At 39.9% G+C, this 24746-nt stretch overlaps 2 protein-coding genes across 7 annotated transcripts in view; one reads left to right on the top strand and one right to left on the bottom strand.

Moving 5' to 3' along the window:
* CFI (complement factor I) overlaps positions 1-1865 on the bottom strand; it is a 44183-nt gene extending 42318 nt beyond the window's left edge. Inside the window, exon 1 of the mRNA XM_069593528.1 lies at positions 1215-1865. Coding sequence (XP_069449629.1) covers positions 1215-1271 — 57 coding nt within the window. The 5' untranslated portion in view covers positions 1272-1865. The remainder of the gene's footprint in view (positions 1-1214) is intronic.
* Positions 1-24372, top strand: part of GAR1 (GAR1 ribonucleoprotein) — a 79356-nt gene extending 54984 nt beyond the window's left edge. Inside the window, exons 1-7 of one of the 6 annotated variants that reach the window (XM_069593529.1) lie at positions 16645-16971; positions 17289-17499; positions 18965-19119; positions 19581-19640; positions 19861-19999; positions 23627-23692; positions 24051-24372. In XM_069593529.1, coding sequence (XP_069449630.1) covers positions 17301-17499; positions 18965-19119; positions 19581-19640; positions 19861-19999; positions 23627-23692; positions 24051-24064 — 633 coding nt within the window. In that variant the 5' untranslated portion in view covers positions 16645-16971; positions 17289-17300 and the 3' untranslated portion in view covers positions 24065-24372. Of the gene's footprint in view, positions 1-16644; positions 17078-17288; positions 17500-18964; positions 19120-19580; positions 19641-19860; positions 20000-23626; positions 23693-24050 lie in introns of those variants that run through there. The other 5 variants (XM_069593531.1, XM_069593534.1, XM_069593530.1 and 2 more) reach the window with 5 other exon arrangements.
* Positions 24373-24746: the final 374 nt, after the last annotated feature.

Raw genomic sequence — 24746 nt, 5'->3', positions numbered from 1 at the left:
TATACACCCCTCATGACCTTTAAAACTGCCATTTATATAAGCATTTATTAATATATTTGTGTATTTATGTGTATATGTATTTTTCTTAACAAAAATAAGATTTCAGTGAGGCATTTTTTTATTTCAATAAATATAAAACACCATTTTAATGTGATAGTTATTTCTGGATGTACAATAATTTAATCTATTTTAATCAATAGCACTTACTTTATTTCCATTTGGTTTATACTATAAACATTGCATATATAGTTTAGAACTTATAAGAAACTTAAGTATTTAATTCTGATATCTTAGGTAGTTCTCTTTAAACATTTGCTGCTATAAACAGACTTTAAAACAAAACAATTTTTGGAATTGTTTCAAAACTCTTTGATCACAAAAGTAGGCAATCATCAGCAAGTCTCTAAAATGTCTTAAACATTTCTAACCTTAACAGGCTACCTTCCAGACTGGCTACAATCTGTTGTTTTGGCTTTAACTCCTTGAGTGGCCTACAAAGTCTCTACTCTGATCAAGTGCGTTTACTCATGGAGAGGAGCCCAGTGTTTTGCTGTCTTTCTGGCCATACCACTTGCTGTTTTTCAGGCTGAAAATCACTTCCTCTTTCTCTCCACTGATCAGATCTTATTCAGAATTATAGGTCTAGCTCAAATCCCATTTGGCCCATAAACCCTTCCCAATCTCCGAGCAGGAAGGGATTTTTCCTCTCATTAAATTCCCTTGGCAGATGATGATATTTGTGCCATTTTGGGGCAATTAAATATATGTCTTATAACAGTTCCTTCTCATGGTTTCAAATATTTTTCAAATTATGCTTATTATTTCCTCATTGGTATATTTGTATCATCTTTCTACAACTGTACAAAAGGCTATTGAAGGAAGGATCAGTCTTGCCCATCTCTATACCTTGCACATAGATAGGGCTTGATAAATGTTTACTGATTTAATAATTACTAAAAATCATAGCTGTATTAGTAAAATTTTCATTCAGTCCAATCTCTATGCACAGATAATAGCATATGAAAAAAGCAATTTCTTCAAGCTCTTTCATCAAGATATAACATAAAATCTTGGTTACTGACTAAATACTGTCATCGTTGGCAAGTGAACTATGTAATCTTCAAGTCAAAATAATATCTTTGAGACTTTTTTCTGTATTTTTACAATATTTGAAATATCTACTTAAAAGTTTACATAAATATTGAATTGCTTACCTCACAAAAACTTAAGTAGAAGCACAAAAGTAAGAGAATGACATGACCAAGCTTCATGTTGGAGACAATCAGGGTCTGTGTCTCTACTGTGGACGCCTCTGCACCCCAGGTATTCTTTTGAAATTTAATTTTTAACCTCTGAAAAAATATTTAAAAAGAGCAGGCCTCCTAAAGAGCTTTGTACTTTTGAACTTGTGGAGAATTTGGCAAAAATCCAGAGTTTTACCGTAAATGAAACCAAAAAAGACCTCAGCAAATAGCTGAGGGACTGTTTCCCGCAGAGAAAACTGATGCCCCACCTTGATACTGAACAATGCCTTACTCTGTTTGCTACAGTAGGCAGAAACCACTGAAAGAAATTTCTTATGCTTTGGTAAAAACAGAATCATATTTTTCCTTAAGGACGAAGACTAGGAAATGGTAAGGAGTAAAAAGTCCATCGTATTGAATGCTATGCTGAACACTAAAAATCCTCACCAAAATGGTTCCTTTATCAGTCATGGGTTGTCCTGTGATAAATTCTTTTTCTCTCAGCAGAAATGCTGTCACAGTTTGATTCTCCTGAAGCAGATGTGAGACAGAGTTTGGGGCGGGGGATGCTTGTCAGGAATCAGCTCCTGGAAAAGGAAGGGAAGAGAAGCAGGAATGAACAGAAAGAGAAAGCAGACTGCAATGTGGGTTCAACAAAGCCTCGGCCAGCTTGGGGGGGCTCTGGAGTGACAGTGGCCAGTCACAGGGGCCCTGGGTCATGCAGAAATGGCTGGGTCCTGCCTGCCTTGCTCAGTGACGTGACCCGGTGATATTTGCCCAGGAAATGCACGCCCTTGGGTGAGGCAGGTCTTCAGTTGCTGTCAGAAAGAAGTGTCCGCTGACCACTCTTCACAGCCAGACAGCCAGACCTTCCTTGAAAGGAGGATCCGGGAAACTCATCTCCTGGTCTTTCAGAGTCTACCATTTGCACCTTTGAGGTCTACTTTCCATGTATGTTTCAAGGGTGGCTCCGTCAAAATTGCAGTGGGCCTCTCTTCCTGAGAGATAATTTAGGAGAGGGAAGTTGCTGGGGGTCGGGGTGGGGGAAGGAACTGTAGCCCCTGCCCTTGCGGTTGATCTTGGGGCTGCAGTTATCCTCAGCCTCTGCCTCCTTCCTGTCCATTCTAGATTCCCTTCACCCTGAGTCTCCCCCTCTGCTGGCCTCAGTGGCTTACCTGGTAGCATGACCCTCAACCTTTTCCCGGAGTGGCCTGAGCCCCTGAATACCATTCCCTTCTCAGACCATGGCTGCTCTTCCTACCCCTTTATTGTCGCAAGAGATACCTGAGTAGCTCATATGGTTCCCCACACATTTCTCCCTACCCTGGCTGTGTAACAGCAGACTTCCTTCCTCTGAAGTGATAGGTTACTCCTGTCAAGATGGTGACTCCTCCTCTCTCCAGGCAGCTCAGTGTGCGCCAGGCAGAAGGCAGAGCATACAGTTCACTGGGATTCTTGTTGTGCCCCAGGGCAACAGTGTGTTTCCTTTGAGAAACAGACCTCAGAGTGCAAAGTGTGGGGACAGGAAGCACACGGCCTCCGTTGGTCGTCAGAAGTGATGGCAAGTGTGGCCATTCCTGCTTCTGCTTCTTGGGTCGCAGACCTGTGTCTTCTCTCTGTTGCAGACACAGCGCGGCATGACAGTCCTTCAAGTCAATGCATATACTGCTTCTTGGAGGACAGCACCCAGTCCTCAGAGTGTTGTCTTAAGTGGCACCTCAGTTCGGCCTTCAGCAGGCTACGCCAATGCTCCATAAGGCTGTCAGCTTCACAGCGGTGCAGTTATATGGTATGACCAGTGAATTGCATGGCCAGAGCTCCAAGCTCACATCTCCTTTGCTATAAAGTGGGTTCCCCTATCTAGCAGGAGATTACATGGGATCCCTTGTTGGAGGATTAAGTACTCTGTAATCCTTTGACTCATGACCATGTGGCCCTGCAGGTAGGAAAGGTAACTGACTCTATGTTTATTTCTGTCTATTCCTGTGAGGATGTATCTCTGGCCTTTTTAAGAGTGAAACAACTGAATGAGCAATTTACCACCGAGTGGCTAGCTGGTATCCTTGATGAGCTGTGCCATCTTGGGGGCTCAGCATTGGTCTCTGTGGCTGTCAGATTGGACATTTGTTGATGGCAGTAGCCCAAGAAACCTTCAGGGCCTGTGCTGTTACTGGCCATCTCTGGCACCATAGCCATTTTATCCTTGTGCCTGCTGTGCTAGTACTGAGGTGGTTGATGACTGAGATTGGTGGATATCAATTAGCTGAGTCATTTTGTTGATTATTGATTACTTTTCTCTAGTGGATGTTCTCTGCTGGTGTTAACATGCATTACAAAGATTTTTATACTTCATTCCCACTCCTGTAGGTATGTCCACAAGTTTCTACTCAGACCTTCTTGTTCTTAATCTTTGAATATCTTTCATTATAGGGAAAAAGACCATCAGGCAATTACTACTGCCTGTGATTCCATATATAGCCTAACCTTAGGCCTCTTTTTTTCCCACACAAAGTGGACAGCCATGTGTACAGGCTGAAGCTCTGCCCACTGGGAGGACTTTCTTCCACCACTGTCTTTCAGACACTTACCAAGCATGGCTGTTGTTCAGCTGCCACTTTCAGGTTGTACCTACGTACAGAGCCAACCCATCTGTGAAGCAAACTCAAACGTTTCTCTTCTCCTTCAGCTGCTCATACCAGGGTTCCCATAGAGTCACAGGTGTGAGCTGAGGGACACGGGTACAAGCTTGGATTTGGGGGAAAAGAGAGAAATCTGGGCCACCTGCTCAAGTACCTTGCTTGTTCCCTTTGCTTCTCTGTGCTGTTTGTTCTAGATGTGACAGGTTCATCTCATGTTTTTGCTAGGCCTGTTCAACCTTGTACTTCAGGGTCTGCTAGGACCCAGCTCGTAGTGTGTATTTCTCACACAGCGACATATCAGTCATTTCACATTTGCCAGTGTTCAGTAGTGCATAGGTTGTTTCTCAAAAAGAATATAATTCTCTGCTGCAGATGGCATGGCCTTGCTGCAGAGCTTGAGGGTGCTGTGCTTCCACTGGGTCTTCCTCAAACACTCTGTAATGTTTTTTCCCACCTGTGATACCTCCAATACCACAGGGTCTTCTGGATTACTGCAGAACTCTTTCCTGCTCTGGGAACCAAAGCGTTCTTCTTCAGTGTGAAATATTTGCCCCCAAATCAAATATTCCCCAAAAGGAATATCTCCAAAAAGACTGACTAAATTTTATGCTTCCTTCTTTGTGAAATGAAATACAAGACAAAATAATTTGTCTTTTACTTTACATAAGATGTCTTGGAAGAAATCTGAGCTCTGTTTTCTCATAATTTTACTCATGTGCCACTTGTCACCTGCTCTCTGGAACATGTATGTCTTATCAAGGCATTCAGCACGCTGGCCACCTCTTGCTTATCTGCTCTGATTAAGGTAATGCCATCTGTGTAATAAAACAATTTAATGTTCTATAAGAAATCTCAATGATACCCAGATCTCTTCAGACTTTCTTATGGCAGAAGATGGAAGATAAGACTTATGAGAAAATTATAAATGTATACTGTTGTTCATCCCATGTGAATGCAAACTGTTTCTGATATTCTTTTCTGCTTAAAATACTTACAGTGGTTTCAGTTTTCCTGAAAACATTCTTATTGATATACTTTATAATATTGTTGAAACTAGAATCAAGGCTCTTATCGCTAAAAGAAATTTGATTGAAACAAATATTAAACCCTAGCAGGGGTGGAATTTCTAGTCTTAGAAAGAATAGAAGAAAATAAAAAGACATTTATATATCCAAATTATATCAAACATTTTATAACAAATAAGTACTGAAAAGTGAACTAAGCATATAACTCAGGATACTATTTAAAAAATAATGAAAAAGAATCAAAATGGTACAAAGGAACTAATAAAGACATGCTGCTGCTGCTGCTGCTGCTGCTGCTGCGTCACTTCAGTCATGTCTGACTTTGTGTGACCCCATAGACGGCAGCCCACCAGGCTCCTCCATCCATGGGATTTTCCAGGCAAGAGTACTGGAGTGGGGTGCCATTGCCTTCTCCAAATAAAGACATAAACAATAGTAAATAAACCAGAAAGTAAAAAACTAGCAGACTTGATAAGTAACATGAGTCATTAAGAGAAATAATTTTTAAAAAGAGTAAGACAATTTCAGAGGAAAATTTAGCTATTGAAGTGGTCATTTCTAGGGGGCTGCCAACATCCGTTGTGCTTCATAATAGGGCCCCAATTTTCTGTGTGGAATTATCATTCTTCTATTATGAGTTGTTTTTGGTAGGAGAGTAATTCCAGGCACCTGCTTTCCAAATGGAAGTTGAGAAATCCATATCCAGCCTCCTTCCATTCCTTTTTATAGCCCAGGGACTGATCAAAGAGTCTCTACCTCTCTGGTGTTTGGGTCTTGAGTTAAGTGATAAGAGAACAAAAGAAACAGTTGTGAATTATTTATTGCAGCAGAAGAAGCAGCATACTGGTCAGACTGTTTCAGCTACAGATAAGCGTCCTTGGATTCCTTTAGGCCTTATTAAGTATCTTTAATTCTTAAGCCTAGTTTCTTAGCCACCTGTCAGTACTTGCGAACATCCTGTTATTTTTTACTGAATTTTCTTTTACTAAAGTTAGCCAGTATTGGCTTGGTGCCTTGTCACTTAGAAATTTAAGTGATAAAATCATGTGCAATTTATCAAATAATCTGAAGATCCAAAAAAAAAAAAAAAGTCAAGGAAAATAGAATTATCAGAATTGACTTGGGATGAGATAGAAAATTCAAATAAATTAATAGCTAAGATGAAATGGAAATATTAAAGATTTTAAACTCCCAAAGATACTAAGTTTTACCAACTTTTTTAAGAAAAGTCATTCTCCTGTTATTTAAACTTTTTCAGAACATGAAAAAAGATAAAAAGCTCTCTGACTTACTAGCAATACTCTGACATACTTATCCAAAACTGGGTAAGATAAGCCTTTGAAAGAAATCTATAAGCTAATCTTAATTATTAATATACATGCAATGATCCTAAATAAAATGTTAGCAAACCATATACCATAAACCACAATATAGCAAAAGAGTAAGATATCATGACCAAGTGTGGACCATTTCAGAAATATGGGGGTGTTCAACATTAGGATATCTATTAGTGTTGTTGTTCAGTTACTGTGTCGGGTCAGATTCTTTGCAACCCTATGAACTGCAGCATGCCAGGATTTCATATCCTTCAGTATCTCCTGGAGTTTGCTCAAACTCATGTCCATTGAGTCAGTGATGCCATCCAACCATTTAATCCTCTGTTGCCCCCCTTTTCCTCCTGCCTTCAATCTTTCCCAGCCCCAAGGTCTTTTCCAATGAGTTGGCTTTTTGATTCAGGTGGCCAAATTATTGGAGCCTCAGCTTCAGCATCAGTCCTTCCAATGAATATTTAGGTCTGATTTCCTTTAGGATTGACTGGTTTGATCTCCTTGCAGTTCACAGGACTCTCAAGAGTCTTCTACAGCACCACAGTTCAAAAGCATCAATTCTTGGTGCTCAGCCTTCTTTATGGTCCAACTCTCATATCCATACATGACTACTGGAAAAATCATAGGTTTGATTATATGGGCCTTTGTTGGCAAAATGATATCTCTGTCTTTTTAATATGTTATCTAGGTTTGTCATAGCTTTTCTTCCAAGGAGCATGAATTTTTAAATTTCATGGCTGTGGTCACCATCTGCAGTGATTTTGGAGAGCAAGGAAATAAAATCTGCCACTGTTTCCATTTCTTCCCCATCTATTTGCCATGAAGTCATGGGATCAAATACCATGATCTTCATTTTTTGAATGTTGAGTTTTAAGCCAGTTTTTTCACTCTCTTTTACCTTCATCAAGAGGCTCTTTAGTTTATCTTTGCTTTTTGCCATTCAGTTCAGTTCAGTTGCTCAGTCATGTACGACTCTTTGCAATCCCATGAATCGCAGCATGCCAGGCCTCCCCATCCATCACCAACTCCCGGAGTTCACTCAGACTCATGTCCATTGAGCCAGTGATGCCATCCAGCCATCTCATCCTCTGTCGTCCCCTTCTCTTCCTGCCCCCAATCCCTCCCAGCATCAGAGTCTTTTCCAATGATTCAACTCTTCGCATGAGGTGGCCAAAATACTGGAGTTTCAGCTTTAGCATCATTCCTTCCAAAGAAATTCCAGGGTTGATCTTCGTCAGAATGGACTGGTCGGATCTCCTTGCAGTAGGATGGTATTATCTGCCTATCTGAGGTTGTTATTTCTCCTGAGTGTAATTCAGTATACTAAAATCTTTAATTAAAATAATAGATTAAATGAGAGAATCTGTATTATTATACCACAAGATATGGAAAAGGTATATGATATGAGTTTAACACCAATTTTTAATTTTTAAAAAGTGAGTAATCTAGGAAAAGAACAAATATCATTAACCTGATAAAATGTAGAAACCAACAACATACACTAGTGAAACACTGGAGCCAAACTCAGAGTCTGGAATAAAATCAAGGATGCTATATTTCAATACTGTTGTTATAATTAGAGGCAATAAATATGAAAAATTTATAAATATTGGCATGAAAGAGACAAAATTGCCATTATTTGTAGTTGAAATGATTGTCTACTTAGATAAAATTAATTGAAAATTATTAGATCTAAAGTCAAAGTTTGTTAGAACAACTGGATATGAAGTCAAGGTAAGAAAATGAATTTCCTATTTGTCAGCAGTTAACAAAGAGAAAATGCAATAAATAGCTCACAATGACTGACATTCTCTATAGTTTATATCGCTTACCTCCCAACAGCTCAGTGAAAATAAATATAAAAATAATTCCATTACACCACTGAAAAATGAAAAGGGAATCCATCAAGAGGACACAGTGAGGATTTACTAGAAGACATACAGTTGAGAGGAAGAGATTAACTGCAAACTGATGTAGCTCCAAAATCATTGCTGATGGTGACTGCAGCCATGAAATTAAAAGACGCTCGCTCCTTGGAAGGAAAGTTGTGACCAACCTAGACAGCATATTAAAAAGCAGAGACATTACTTTGCCAATGAAGGTCCATCTAGTCAAGGCTATGGTTTTTCCAGTGGTCATGTATGGATGTGAGAGTTGGACTGTAAAAAAAGCTGAGTGCCAAAGAATTGACGCTTTTGAAGTGTGGTGTTGGAGAAGACTCTTGGGAGTCCTTTGGACTGCAAGGAGATCCAACCACTCCACCCTAAAGGAGATCAGTCCTGGGTGTTCATTGGAGGGGCTGATGTTGAAGCTGAAACTCCAATACTTTGGCCACCTGATGCGAAGAGCTGACTCATTTGAAAAGACCCTGATGCTGGGAAAGACTGAAGGCAGGAAGAGAAGGGGAAGACAGAGGATGAGATGGTTGGATGGCATCACTGACTCAATGGACATGAGTTTGGGTGGACTCCAGGAGTTGGTGATGGACAGGGAGACGAGGGTGCTGCAGTTCATGGGGTTGCAAAGAGTTGGACACAACTGAGCGACTGAACTGAACTGAACTGATGTGGGTGACAACTGTATCCAGAATAAGGGAGACCACAAAGTAGAGATGGTGGAATCCAAGAGAAGTGATAGATAGGTGATCAATTAAATAAAGAGCAAAACAGTTGAGCCAGTACCCCATTCTTCGGAAACTCACCTCAACATTTCCTCCAGGATAAAGCCTACAAAGATTCTCTGTGGCGCATATTCTAACCGAGTGTCCCTGGAGTAAGCACTGGGGCGGGAGAAGCAGAGAACCATTCCTGGTACACACAACTTCCTGGTGTTCAGGGACTCTCTGCACTTGAAAAAGTCAGCTATAGGTAACTCCCGAGACCTCACATTCCACCCCACCTTCTTCTACACAGTCATCCACACAGTCCTCTGTAGTCAGAATTAAGACAGCCAGTATGTACAGCACAATAAACAGAAAAAGAAAGACCAATCTCATTTATCACTATAGCTGCAAAAATCCTAAACAAAATACCAATCAACTGATACAAAATCTTAAATAGGATTCAGCAGTCTGTTAATAACAACATTAACACTTACTTGACAACGTTTTCTGCACACACACATAAATATGTATATAGGCTCAAGTAAATAAAATATTTATGTTAAATGTCTTAATTTCAGGGTAGGAGAATTTCACATTTAAATTGGACATAGCAGTTCAACCTTTTTTTTTTTTCTTTCTAAAAATATGTACCTTCTGTCTCTGTCCAATGATAAGACACAGAATTCATGATAATTCAGAAGCAAGGACCACCCCTTAGTGCCAGATTGTGTTCTTTGGGCTTCTTAAAGAAAGGGGTAAGGCAGGAAAAGTGTATGTCAGACAGAGACATCCAGTGTCAGAGAGTGAGGAAGCCATCAGAAGCTAGTGACTGGTAAGACATAGGACCAAACTTGAAAGTACTCTCACATGCCAAAGATGAAACAATTTATGCATTAAATAACTTTTACATACATGAAGGCAATGGCACCCCACTCCAGTACTCTTGCCTGGAAAATCCCATGGGTGGAGGAGCCTGGTGGGCTGCAGTCCATGGGGCGGCGAAGAGTCGGACATGACTGAGCGACTTCACTTTCACTTTTCACTTTCATGCATTGGAGAAGGCAATGGCAACCACTCCAGTGTTCTTGCCTGGGGAATCTCAGGGACGGGGGAACCTGGTGGGCTGCCGTCTATGGGGTCGCACAGAGTCAGACACGACTGAAGTGACTTAGCAGCAGCAGCAGCAGGCCTATAAAAAGATTAATATTTATTAAAATCAACTTGCACTCTGCTAAATTAAATAACTGAAGTTTCCTCTCCTACTCAATTTGCATGAGAATTGATATCCTATTTAAAAATAACTATAAATCAAGTATTAAACTTAAAAATTATGGATAACTACTGTACAATGATAACATTAATATTATACAGTAACTTTATTTTTTTAATTTTTTAATTGAAGGATAATTGATTTACATAATTTTGTGGTTTTCTGTCATACATCAATAAGAATCAGCTATAGATACACCCATGTTCCCTCCCTCCCAGACTTCCCTCCCATCTCCCTTTGTTTTTGTTTTTTACTTTCTTCTTCTTTTAAAAAATTTTTATTTTTACTTTATTTTGCTTTACAATACTGTATTGGTTTTGCCATACATTGACATAAATCTGCCACGGGTGTACATGATTTCCCAATCCTGAACCCCCCTCCCACCTCCCACCTCCCATCCCATATCATCTCTCTGGATCATCCCGGTGCACCAGCCCCAAGCATCCTGTATCCTGTATTGAACATAGACTGGTGATTCGTTTCTTACCTGATAGTATACATGTTTCAATGCCATTCTCCCAAATCATCCCACCCTCTCCCTCTCCCACAGAGTCCAAAAGTCCGTTCTATACATCTGTGTCTCTTTTGCTGTCTCGCATAGAGGGTTATCATTACCATCTTTCTAAATTCCATATATATGTGTTAGTATACTGTATTGCTGTTTTTCTTTCCGGCTTACTTCACTCTGTATAATCGACTTCAGTTTCATCCACCTCATTAGAACTGATTCAAATGTATTCTTTTTAATGGCTGAGTAGTACTCCATTGTGTATATGTACCACAGCTTTCTTATCCATTCATCTGCTGATGGACATCTAGGTAGTTTCCATGTCCTAGCTATTATAAACAGTGCTGTGATGAACATTGGGGTACACGTGTCTCTTTCAATTCTGGTTTCCTCGGTGTGTATGCTCAGCAGTGGGATTGCTGGGTCATAAGTCAGTTCTACTTCCAGTTTTTTAAGGAATCTCCACACTGTTCTCCATAGTGGCTGTACCAGTTTGCATTCCCACCAACAGTGTAAGAGGGTTCCCTTTTCTCCATACCCTCTCCAGCATTTATTGCTTGTGGACTTTTGGATTGCTGCCATTCTGAGTGGCGTGAAATGGTACCTCATTGTGGTTTTGATTTGCATTTCTCTGATAATGAGTGATGTTGAGCATCTTTTCATGTGTTTGTTAGCCATCTGTATGTCTTCTTTGGAGAAATGTCTATTTAGTTCTTTGGCCCATTTTTTGATTGGGTCATTTATTTTTCTGAACTTGAGCTGCATAAGTTGCTTGTATATTTTTGAGATTAGTTTTTTGTCAGTTGCTTCATTTGCTATTATTTTCTCCCATTCAGAAGGCTGTCTTCACCTTGGTTATAGTTTCCTTTGTTGTGCAGAAGCTTTTAAGTTTAATTAGGTCCCATTTGTTTATTTTTGCTTTTATTTCCAGTATTCTGGGAGGTGGATCATATAGGATCCTGCTGTGATTTTTGTCAGAGAGTGTTTTGCCTATGTTCTCCTCTAGGAGTTTTATAGTTTCTGGTGTTATGTTTAGATCTTTAATCTTGAGTTTATTTTTGTGTATGGTGTTAGAAAGTGTTTTAGTTTCATTGTTTTACAAGTGGTTGACCAGTTTTCCCAGCACCACTTGTTAAAGAGATTGTCTTTAATCCATTGTATATTCTTGCCTCCTTTGTCGAAGATAAGGTGTCCATAGGTGTGTGGATTTATCTCTGGGCTTTCTATTTTGTTCCATTGATCTATATTTCTGTCTTTGTGCTAGTACCATACTGTCTTGATGACTATGGCTTTGTAGTAGAGCCTGAAGTCAGGTAGCTTGATTCCTCCAGTTCCATTCTTCTTTCTCAAGATTGCTTTGGCTATTTGAGGTTTTCTGTATTTCCATACAAACTGTGAAATTTTTTGTTCTAGCTCTGTGAAAAATACTGCTGGTAGCTTGATAGGGATTACATTGAATCTGTAGATTGCTTTGGGTAGTATACTCATTTTCACTATATTAATTCTTCCAATCCATGAACATGGTATATTTCTCCATCTATTAGTGTCCTCTTTGATTTCTTTCATCAGTGTTTTATAATTCTCTATATATAGGTCTTTAGTTTCTTTAGGTAGGTATATTCCTAAGTATTTTATTCTTTTCGTTGCAATGGTGAATGGGATTGTTTCCTTAATTTCTTTTTCTACTTTCTCATTATTAGTGTATAGGAATGCAAGGAATTTCTGTGTGTTGATTTTATATCCTGAAACTTTACTATATTCATTGATTAGCTCTAGTACTTTTCTGGTGGAGTCTTTAGGGTTTTCTATGTAGAGGATCATGTCATCTACAAACAGTGAGAGTTTTAGTTCTTCTTTTCCAATTTGGATTCCTTTTATTTCTTTTTCTGCTCTGATTGCTGTGTCCAAAACTTCTAATACAGTAACTTTAATTTGATAAAAAAATTTTTTTAAAAAATTGAGATCCTTTGTAAGGAGGAGGAAATGACACAGAGTAGGCCAATAAGTTTTAGTCTTGGACAAAAATAAACAGATTCATAGAAAAATACCGTTCTTTAAACAGCACTGAGTTGCACAGTGTGAACCATGTTAACTATGCACTTCAAAATGATTAATGTGGTACAGTTTATGCATATTTTACTATAGTTGGAAAAAAGAGCATTGATAATTATTATTGGATTCTTATGTCTACATGTCTATAAGCTGCTGATCATGTTAATGCACTGGGATGGAGACTTGTGCTGTGTGCTCAGTTTTGTCCAACTCTTTGTGACCCGATGGAGTCTGGCCTGCCAGGATCCTCTGTCCATGGGATTTCCCAGACCAGACAAGAATACTGGAGTGGGTTGTCATTTACTTCTCTAGGGGATCTTCCCAACCCAGGGGTTGAACCCACACCTCTTGTGTCTCCTGCATTGGTAGGCAGATTCTTCATCATTGTGTCACCTGGGTATATAAAATTTTTATGCAGGGTTTTCTGAGACATAAAAATTAATTCAATCATTCTTTCAGAGTACAAAGGCTAGAAAAAGGCTGTTCTAATGGATGGGAAATGGAGCTCTTCCAAGAAGGAGGTGATTGCCAGTGGCAGAGAAAGAGAAGCAAGGCAATGATGCTGGTCTGATGGGGCAGAAAAATGGTGTAGAGCACTGGAGGGAAACAAAATTAATTATACAGAAGGCCTAGTCAATGGAGAAATTTTACTTTAGAGTTGTTACTAAAGGAAATGGGAAACTGTTTGGGGTCATGAAGATGGCTATGGTATGAGGAAACTCTTATTAAGCTCAGTATGTCATCACATGCATTACAGATGGAAGGAGGAAAAGGGTGGAGGCATTTATTTCAAGACACCAAAGATGCTCAGAATGTGAGGATGTTGTAGTTCACTGCAATTATTTCTTGACTTTTGAGTTGTTGTAGATTATATTGGTGATTTAAGATAGAAATAACAGAGGAGACTGTGGTAGCGGCAACAGGAGGCCTGTATTTACAGTACAAATCTACTTTAGATGGAGTGAATAGAAATAGATAGCTTTGAATAAAGAGACTACCACCGAGGTTGGGTGGGGATCATGACAGGAGAGTGCTCAGATGTTGGAGTCCAAAGATTCAGAAACCAAGAGTATGATGCTACCATGAAGACAAACAGGGAATTGGAATGATGAAAAACTTGAAAAGAGGAAGGAGGGAGCCTAGAGGTAGTGATACAGCAAAGGATTGAGGGGGTGTGAGAATCCATGGTTTCACTTTGTCCCTCTAATTAGTTGGGGAAGTTTCTGCCCTTCTGTCAGTTTCTTACATGGAAAATAAAGGGGTATCATGTAATCTTGAAGGTTCCATAGGAGTTCAATGGTTTCAACACATTGAGTTGGAGATAACAGACACCAAGACTGTTGAGAGTCCCTTGGACTGCAAGGAGATCCAACCAGTCCATCCTAAAGGAAATCTGTCCCGAATATTCATTGGAAGGATTGATGCTGAAGCTGAAACTCCAATAGTTTGGTCACCTGATTCAAAGAACTGACTCCTTGAAAAAGACCCTGATGCTGGGAAAGAGTGAAGGCAGGAAGAGAAGGGAATGACAGAGGATGAGATGGATGAGATGGTTGAATGGCATCTCATGAGTCTGAGCAAGCTCCAGGAGTTGGTGATGGACAGGGAAGCCTGGCGTGCTGCAGTCCATGGGGTCGCAAAGAGTCGGACACTACTGAGTGACTGAACTGAACTGAACTGGAGATAAAACACTGAATGTAAACAGAGCAAAATAGAGTAGGGCTGTTATGAATAATTCTGCCTCTGTATGATGCATAGAATTTAAAGTACATTTATCTAATCTGATGATTGCTAGGTGCTTTCTCAAGAAGCTTGTACTTTAGTGTAGGTGACATATTGTGATTTCTAATATCCATAGTTAAAGTCTACAAAGTTCTTCCAATGTAAAGAACTCCCTAAAAAAAGATACCAATCCCTACCTTCTTTCAAAAAGGTAAACATCAAGGTAAGGCCTCAGAAGATCCAAGTGAAAAAAGATAATTCAAATTTAGCAAATGGAGGGTCGCTAGCCTTCTTTGGGAGATAAGTTTTAGTGGAAGCTGAAGTCAAATATCCAGGACTTAAAAGCAGGAGTGGAGAAAGGCTTTTAGTAGAGACTGTCCTGCTGCTGCTGCTGCTGCTGCTAAGTCACTTCAGTTGTGTCCAACTCTATGTGATCCCATAGACGGCAGCTCACCAAGCTCCTCCGTCCCTGGGATTCTCCAGGCAAGAACACTGGAGTGGGTTGCCATTTCCTTCTCCAATGCATGAAAGTGAAGAGTGAAAGTGAAGTCGCTCAGTCGTGTCGACTCTTAGCGACCCCATGGTCTGCAGCCTATCAGGCTCCTCCACCCATGGGATTTTCCAGGCAAGAGTATTGGAGTGGGTCGCCATTGCCTCCTGTCTGCGCTCAAAATGTACTTGCAGAGGAACAAACTATATGGCACAAAAGATAAAAATATGGTCTGGCTTTCCTTCAGACAACAGTTCCTTTAAGAGCACACACACAAACTTTTTTCCCCCCTTGCTTTAGTGAAACCAAATTGCCAACATCCATTGTATCATCAAAAAAGCAAGAGAGTTCCAGAAAAACATCTACTTCTGCTTTATTGATGATGCCAAAGCCTTTCACTGTGTGGATCACAACAAACTGTGGATATTCTTCGAGAGATGGGAATACCAGACTACCTGACCTGTCTCCTAAGAAATCTGTATGCAGGTCAGGAAGCAACAGTTAGAACTGGACATGGAACAACAGACTGGTTCCAAATTGGGAAAGGAGTACATCAAGGCTGTATATTGTCACCCTGCTTATTTAACTTACATGCAGAGTACATCATGAGAAACGCTGGGCTGGATGAAGCACAAGGAGAAACATCAATAATTTCAGATATGCAGATGGCACTACACTTATGGCAGAAAGCAAAGAACTAAAGAGCCTCTTGATGAAAGTGAAAGAGGAGAGTGAAAAAGTTGGCTTAAAACCCAAGATTCAGAAAACTAAGATCATGGTATCTGGTCCCATTACTTCATGGCAAATAGATGGGAAAACAATGGAAACAGTGACAAGACTTTATTTTGGGGGGCTCCAAAATCACTGCAGATGGTGATTACAGCCATGAAATTAAAAGATGCTTACTCCTTGGAAGAAAAGTTATGACCAACAAAGCATATTAAAAAGTAGAAACATTGACAAAGGTCCGTCTAGTCAAGGCTATAGTTTTTCCGGTGGTCATGTATGGATGTGAGAGTTGGACTATCAAGAAAGCTGAGCGCTGAAGAATTGATGCTTTTGAACTGCGGTGTTGGAGAAGACTCTTGAGAGTCCCTTGGAGTGCAAGGAGATCCAACCAATCCATCCTAAAGGAAATCAGTCCCGAATATTCATTGGAAGGACTGATACTGAAGCTGATACTCCAATACTTTGGCCACCTGATGTGAAGAGGTGACTCATCTGAAAGACCCTGATGCTGGGAAAGATTGAAGGCGGGAGAAGGGGACGACAGAGGATGAGATGTTTGGTTGACATCATCCATTCAATGGACATGAGTTTGAGTAAACTACAGGAGTTGGTGATGGACAGGGAGGTCTGGCGCGCTGCACAGTCCATGGAGTCGCAGAGTCGGACATGACTGAGCGAATGAACTGAACTGAACTTAGCGAAACCATAGGATAAAACGACGGACACAGTACTGCCCACAATCGTGCGTACTTCAAAGGATCCGGAAGAAACAAACGACTCGAAAGAACTCCGACAAGCCCTTTCACTGGGTTCGGATGCGGACAGATCCACCTTCCGGGCAGAGCGCGGCTCAAATCTCCTCAATAGACAACTGGTGGAGCCGCAACCAACTGTCGAACAAGATGACCGCAGCGCAGTCTAACAACACAGTACACACCTCCACTCAGCTCTCAACCGGAACTTGCCGGGCCGCGGGGAGAGGGGCGGGCCCTGACGCCAGTTATCTCCAAGGGCAACGCCGCAGAGCGGAACTTCCTGCAACGTCATGCTTCAAAGGACGCTGATATTGTATGTCACTTCCTCTGCTGGCAGTAGGCAAGTGAAGCTGATTGTCGTAAAGTAACGGTTGATGTTGAGATATTACTGATACTCTTCTAGCATTGAAGGCTCTTTCGGACAGGCGACAGCCTACCTGCTTCCGCAGGTGCCTGGCTTTTTTTTCTAAACCAGTTATTCGAGTTTCTAGGTGATTCCCTCCCCTCTTCAGTTTTGTCCCGGTACGGTGGCCGAAGAGGCTCGTGTGAGGCGGAAGTACCGGGCGAGTGGGTGTGAGCACCCGGGCCTGAGGTGCACGTGGCGCCGGTGAGTAGCGGGAGGAGGCCAGGCAGTCTGAGAATGTTGGACGTGGAACCCCGCGGAGGGAGGGAGGGAATGCGGCTGAGGCCCTTCCTGCCTGCTGGGGGAGGAGGTAGTCACCCGGGGCGACGGGGCTCGTGAGTGGTCGGTCGGCGCTCACAGGGCTGTCGGCAGGTCACACTCACGTTTCGCGCGAGTCGCTGGCCCTATGGCCACGGTTGAAGTGGCAGAGTTGCTGTTATCATCGTTATCCGCGTTTATGGTTTCTGATTGAGGCCCAGAGGCCCCAGTGACTGAACGGCACGCACTGTTTTTCTTACCAGGTAGGAGCGAACATGTCTTTTCGGGGCGGAGGTCGCGGAGGATTTAATCGAGGTGGCGGCTTCGGTCGCGGCGGCGGCAGCAACAACCACTTCCGAGGTGGAGGCGGCGGTAATTTCAGAGGCGGCGGCGGCAGAGGAGGATTCGGACGAGGGGGCGGCCGCGGAGGCTTTAACAAAGGCCAAGACCAAGGACCTCCAGAACAAGTAGTTTGTATGTAGGCTTCAGAGCTTGGCCTGCTTGGGGGCGGAGGTTGTAGGTCTGTGTTATTAGTAAGTTTGACTAGGAGTCTGGTGCTGAAAGGCAGATGCAGCAGCTGTCTTTCTCAGGGGGTTGGTTCTTAGTTGTGGAATCAGGCCTACGGAGAGGCGGTAAGCTGCCTTCAAATCGTGCTGTAGAAAGTAAGAAAGCTGAAGGACAGCTAAAATGCATCATGGATATAGAACTAGCGTTTTGGCTGAAAGGGAGATATAAATAGGTATGTTATGTCCTTACCCGTACTGTTCCCATTTTACAGATAAGAAAACTGATTCAGAGTTAAGTTTATTTGCTAGGGTCATAGTGATGAGTGATCAGTAAGGGATATATTTGAGATACAAAGCCAAGTTTCCTGACTCTTAATTGCCACTCTTAAGTAAGTGAAGTGAGTTTAAAAAAAAAACAAACCCCACAACTTGCTGAGAAGGGAAACTGCAGAGAGGAGTAAAAAAAATAATAAAGACCTAATTAGAGCAGTTTTGGGGTAATTATCAAAGAGATAGGGTGGAAGTTTTAGAAAGTGAGACAGAAATTTGACAGTAGAAGCCTGCATTAAAGAAGAGACAGGATAAATAGAGCCTAATATATGAAGAGAAAGTTGGATCGTATGCAAAATGGTGTAGAGGTCAGTGGCTAGAATCAAACGTCCTGTCCCGTAACAGTCCATGCATGACACATTGAGAGCATTGCGAAAGTGAAGAAAAAAGGAAGGGTTAGATGGGAGAGAAATCTCAGTGGAAACAAACTTAGAACTTGACTAATACTAGAAATAAAAGATTCTTGATTTTGAACTTGGGTGATGGGAATTGAGAGTTAGTTTTATAGGAATATGGTGAGTATTTTAGTTTGGGGTGGATATAAGTTAGATATAAAGGTAGTTATATGAAATTCCAGACTTTCTTGGTAAGGATTGAAGAGTCAGTGAAAAGGTGGTAGTGGGAAGTTTTAAAAGGGGAAGGGGGGGGGGGGAAAGGCAGGAGAACAACAGACTATCTTAGAGTTATGGATGGGGAGAAGGAAGAAGAGACAATAGAATGAAGCATAGCATTTAATCAAATAATAATAGTAACTATAACAAAATGACTTACAGGTTGAGTGGTCTCAATATGCCAGGCACTTTCTAAGCACTTGACACATTGTTGTGCTTAATCCTCACAGTACTAGGTGTTAGCCGAGGGTTTTGTTGTTAGCCCTATATTAAAGATGAAGACACTGAAGAATAGAAAAGGTGAGACCCTTACCCCAGGGTCTAGTAATCTAGTATTACTCACATAGCTAGTATTTTGTGGAGTTGGTACTAAACCAGGAAGGCTTTTTTGCTGGTGAAATCCCAGGCAGCCAAGAGGAAAGCTTCTAGAAGAGGTTGGTCAATATCATTTGAAACTGTTTTATATTTTAACAATTTTATGTCCTATTTTAGTATTAGGAGAGTTCCTGCACCCTTGTGAAGATGACATAGTGTGTAAATGTACCACAGATGAAAATAAAGTACCTTATTTCAATGCTCCAGTTTATTTAGAAAACAAAGAACAAATTGGAAAAGTGGATGAAATATTTGGACAGCTTAGAGATTTTGTATCCTTTTTAATTGGAAGATGTAGCAATCCTGTTGAAAGGTCATGATTTGTTTTTTTCTGGAGATAAGTATTGATTAAACTGAACTTGGTGCTTCACCGAAGTGGATGCAGTATTGCTAAGATTGGACCATAAAGGAGAATCAAGATAGGGGAATATATTTCCACGTAAATTGAAAAGATAGGCCTCTTAAGTGTGCCTTCCTTTTTGAAAGCTTTTAGAAATGATTATCATTTGGATCAGTGCCATTTGAGTTACTTTGCTTCGATAATGATGATGCTACTGCAATAGTATGGTGGACCTGGAAGTTTTAAAACAAAAACTTCACTTCTGTTTGGAAACTCATTTCTTACTTTTCGTGAATATTTCTGTATATTCTAACCTTGTTATTTTAAAAATGACATGTGAATTCAGAAGATTATCTTTTATTATAATTGCTTATTCCTTAATAAAATTAATAGTATTTTTCAGTTAAATTATCAGAGAACATGAAAGCATCTTCCTTTAAAAAATTACAGAAGGTGAGTCGAGCTAACACCTAGATCCTTGGTTTTATAAATGAATGACCTACCTTAGGACAGTTTTACTTAAAAGCACTTGAGACTTCCTCAGTGTATCACTAGTGAAGTTAGAGGGTTGGGATTTGACCCAGGCAGTTTTGAGTTTAGTGTGTCGGTTCTTAATTATTATATTGTATTACCCCCCAGCTCCTCACACTAATTGTTTCTATTTTACTTCCAGTTTTATATAGACCCATATAAGCTGCTGCCGTTGCAGAGGTTTCTACCTCGACCTCCTGGTGAAAAGGGACCTCCGAGAGGTGGTGGCAGGGGAGGTCAAGGAGGAGGAAGAGGCAGAGGTGGCAGAGGTGGTAGAGGTGGTAAGTTCCCCATGGAGGAAAACTTCTAATGAGATTTCAAAGTCACAGCCTATTTAAAGAGTACAATTTAATTTTGAATATAAATCAACCTCTCTTATGGTTATTTATTTCTTTTAGTTAGGCTCTTTCAAATCTTGGCAGTTTACCATAGTAATAATGCTTAGTTTCTATAACATATAGGATTATCTTAATTGAATTTTAATTTTTTAATTAGTATTTAGCAAAACTTTATGAAGGTGGGTGATATCTTTATTTTTATGAATGAGGAAATGGAAACTTAGAAATGTTAATTTGTCCTAATCAAACAATTGGCGGCTCAGAAATAAAACCAGTGTCTTCTGATGTCATGTCAAAGACTATTATTACCAATAAATTCATTGCTTTGATTTCAGTATGTTGATATTATGTATTTCCCCACAGCTTTGGTACATTTATTGTGTAGGCAGCCAGGTGATAAGTAAGGCTGGGGATAAGCTGGGATGCAGCATCTGGGAATGATGTGCTAGGTGGGTGACAGGATGATGGACAGAGTCAAAGTGGTAAGGAAGAGGAGCTGCCAAGTGGGTTACTGTATCAGAAAAGAGAATTTCATTTTCACTTTTGCCTCTCAATTTAATGAACGTTTCACTCTGTAAATGTGCCTTTTTGGGATCCAGATAACTTGGAGATAATCTCTTAAGAGATATGTATATATTTATTTCTTTGGAAGTATCCCTTTGAAAATTTGAGTGGAGATCCCCTCATTCCCATTCTATATTCAGTCTTATATAAAATAGTTTAAAAAATTCACAACTCTATTTTCTTGAAATCTTAATCTTTACATTGTATTTTAGATATATGTGCTTGTTTCTTTATAATTTCTCTTTTTATGTTTCATCATTCTTTTACAAAACTGTCCCCCAAAATAAGTAAAAGTAGGGACTGTAGTAGGAAGCCAAATGTATTGGATAATAGAAGAAAATAATTTAAAATTTTAAAATTTCAAAGCTTGTCAGCATATGAACATCAGTGTGTCTGTTTCCAGCTCAGTTAACCTTAAATGTTGTATCCATGGTACTTCCCAGGTGGCGCTAGTGGTAAAGAATCTACCTGCCAATATAGGAGACGTAAGGGACAAGAGTTCGATCCCTGGGTTGGGAAGATTCCTTGGAGTAGGGCATGCCAACCCATTCCAGTATTCTTGCCTGGAGAATCCGATAGACAGGGGCCTGGTGGGCTACAGTCTATCGGGTCACAGAGTTGGACGAGACTGAAGCAATTTAGCAGGCATGGTAGTACTCCCAGAACCAAACCACCCATGTTTGCTACTTTTTGTTCTTAGAATTAAGAAGCCTTAGTGCAGTTTAAAAAGTGTATCCCATAAGCAAAAGTTGAGGTACAAATACATTTAACAATAGGGCTAAATTGAACTTTAACAAGCTTTTCTAATGTATTAAAACAAAACTTGTTTAGAAAGTTGTAACCTAGGATTTTTTCTTTCCACTGGATTGAGAAACTACTACTGTTTCTCCATTTTTATCTTTTAAAAAGTTCTGCGAGATAAAATATGTGAATATATGTTAGCTTGGTGCAGAAATAATTGCAATTTTGCATTGTTGAATTTTGCCCTTTGATATTAGAATACATTCTTAAATAAATATGATTATATTATACCTCATTTTAATGTACATTTCTTGCTTTATATTTTTTGCTAATGACATTAACAGTAAAAATACAAAGATCATGGCATCTGGTCCTATTACTTCATGACAAATAGGTGGGGAAAATGTGGAAACAGTGTCAGATTTCATTTTCTTGGGCTCCAAAATCACTGCAGGCGGTGATTGCAGCCACAAAATTAAAAGATGCTTGCTCCATGGAAGGAAAGCTGTGACAAACCTAGACAGCGTTTTAAAAAGCAGAGACGTTACTTTGCCGACAAAAGTCCGTCTAGTCAAAGCTATGGTTTTTCCATTAGTCGTGTATGAATGTGAGAGTTGGACAATAAAGAAAGCTGAGTGTCAAAGAACTGGTGCTTTCAAATTGCGGTGCTGGAGAAGACTTGAGGGTGTCTTGAACTGCAAAGAGATCAGATCAGTCAATTCTAAAGGAAATCAGTCCAGAATATTCATTGGAAGGACTGGTGCTGAAGTTGAAGGTCCAGTATTTTGGCCCCTGATGTGAAGAGCCGGCTCACTGGAAAAGACCCTGATGCTGGGAATGATTGAAGGCAGGAGGAGAAAGGGCCACAGAGGATGAAATGGTTGGATAGCATCACTGATTCAGTGGACTGTTTGAGCAAAATCAACATGATGGTGAAGGACAGGGAAGCCTGGCGTGCTGCATGCAGTTCATGGGGTCAGAAAGAGTCAGACACGATGTAGTGATTGAACAACAACAATGACATATTACTTGCTGTTTATTTTATATGTATTTTAGACTATGGAAATGATGTTAGATAAAAAGCAAAATCTAGCAGTTTTCTTGAGTTCAAAAATGGGTCATAAAGCAGTGGAGATAACTTGGAACATCAAGATCTCATTTGGCCCAGTAACTAACAAATGTACATTGCAGTGGTGGTTCAAGAAGTTTTGCAAAGGAAAGGAGAGCCTTGATGAGGAGTGCAGAGGCTGGCCGCTGGAAAGTGACTCCGAGCCATTGAGAGCCACATTAAAGCCGATCCTCTTAAAACTACACGAGAAGTTGCCTAAGAACTTATTGACCGTTCTTTGGTGGTTTGACATTTGAAGCAAATTGGAAAGGTGAAAAAGCTTGGCAAGAGGGTGCCTCATGAGCTGACTGCAAATAAAAAAAAAATCATTTCAGTGTGTCATCCTCTCTTATTCTGTGTAACAACAGTGAGGCATTTCTTGATTGAATTGTGACGTGCAACAAAAAGTGGATTTTATATGATGCCAGTGATGACCAGCTCAGTGGTTGGATTGAGAAGAGGCTCTAAAATACTTCCCCTAAGCCAAACTTGCACCAAAAAAAGGGTCATGGTCACCATTTGGTGGTCTGCTGCCAGTCTTCTGATCCACCACAGCTTTCTGAATCCTGGTGAAACCATTACATCTGAGAAGTATCCTCAGCAAATTGATGAGATGCACCGAAAACTGCAGTGCCTGCAGCCAGATCAATAGAATGGGCCCTATTCTTTTCCGTGACACTTGACCTAATGTCGAACAGCTAGCACTTCAAAACTTGAACAAACTGGACTGTGAAGTTTTGCCTCAATTGCTGAATTCACCTGACCTCTCGCCTTATTCATCTGATCTCTTGGCAAATGACTACAACTTCTTCAAGCATCTTGACTACTTTTTGCAGGGAAGAATCTTCCACAACCAGCAGGATACAGAAAATGCTCTCCAAGAGTTCGTTGAATCCCATAGCATGGGTTTTTATGTTACAGGAATAAACAAACTTATTTCTCTTGGAAAAAGCGTGTTGGTTGTAATGGTTCCTATTTTGATTAATTAGGAAGTGCTTGAGCCTAGTTATAATTTAAAATTCAGGGTCTGAAACTGCAGTGACTTTTGTAACAACCTAATGCTGTTCTTTATAATTGTAAGAAATATATTGATGTTTATAGGCTTATCAAAATATGACAGATTACAGTTGTTTAATGAATATTTCCTTTATTTTTAGGTGGTTTTAGAGGTGGAAGAGGAGGAGGAGGTTTCAGAGGAGGAAGAGGGGGTGGTGGTTTCAGAGGTGAGTGGGGGAAAAAAACTTGAAATAACTGAATTTCTGGAAATAGTACTGTCTCCTAACTTTTATTTCTTTTTGCCAGCAAGTATGTAGAACACCATGGTATTCCTTTTTTTAGCCTATACAGTTTCATTTTATATCACTTTTACCTTTGAATTTTTTCATCTGCTTCTGCTTTACTTTGCTATATTATTAATTTGAAAAGCAAAAAGGTGGTAATATAAATAATAGTTAAATTTGGTAAAGTATGTTTGTTAACTTTACCAGAATTAATGTTGATTTTAAACTTGAGTTTTGGCTAATAGTGTTACTTAAAGTTCACTTTTCTATATTTTTAATATTTTCATTTTCTCTTAATTAGGAAGAGGACATTAAGTGTAACAGTTGACAGAAACTTCACCAGTTGACTTCTGCATTAACCTCATAATCTACTTCAGTGGATCAGAAACTTGTTTCTTGAGCAAATTTTGAAGAACTGGTCTTTTTAGGACAGTGGAGCTAAAATGTCAACGTCACGCAAAAATGAGTGCGGCAGAACAGGCAACTTTGCTTCAAAAGAGTATGAATAAGTGTTTTAACATTTTGTACAATGTTTGGAACTTTGTGGGTGTTTAATAAAGGGACAGCTTTTAATTGGAGCATATTTGAATTTTGTAAATAAAGTGTTTTATTTCTTTAAGTAATTCAGAGCTGTGTTTATTAAACCAGAGTTTAAAGGGACAGCCCACTAGATTTAAGATAGAAAAAGAGGATGTTTACATATCTAACTGAGCTTTAAAGAAAAACAGAGCTAATAGAGCAGTATTTCACATTATTTATAAATTAACACTCCCTTTAAAATGTTCGCCTTTTGTAAATGAGAACATCAGCACCCTTTATCACATTTTTTCCCTTTTGTGTGTTAGGACACAAAGTAAAACAACTTCTTTAATTTTAACTTACAAATGATTAGAAAATTTTAGTGTTAATTATGAATCTATTAAAGTTGGAAGAACTCTGTTCAGGTTGAGAACTAGAAATTCAAGACATTTCTGAAGAAATATTTAACTTTTTCATT

This window comes from Ovis canadensis, chromosome 6 (genome assembly GCF_042477335.2).
Source record: "Ovis canadensis isolate MfBH-ARS-UI-01 breed Bighorn chromosome 6, ARS-UI_OviCan_v2, whole genome shotgun sequence".
NCBI classification, from domain to species: domain Eukaryota; kingdom Metazoa; phylum Chordata; class Mammalia; order Artiodactyla; family Bovidae; genus Ovis; species Ovis canadensis.
The sequence above is the reverse complement of the archived record's forward strand: the minus strand, read 5'-3'. Positions and strand labels throughout refer to the sequence as shown.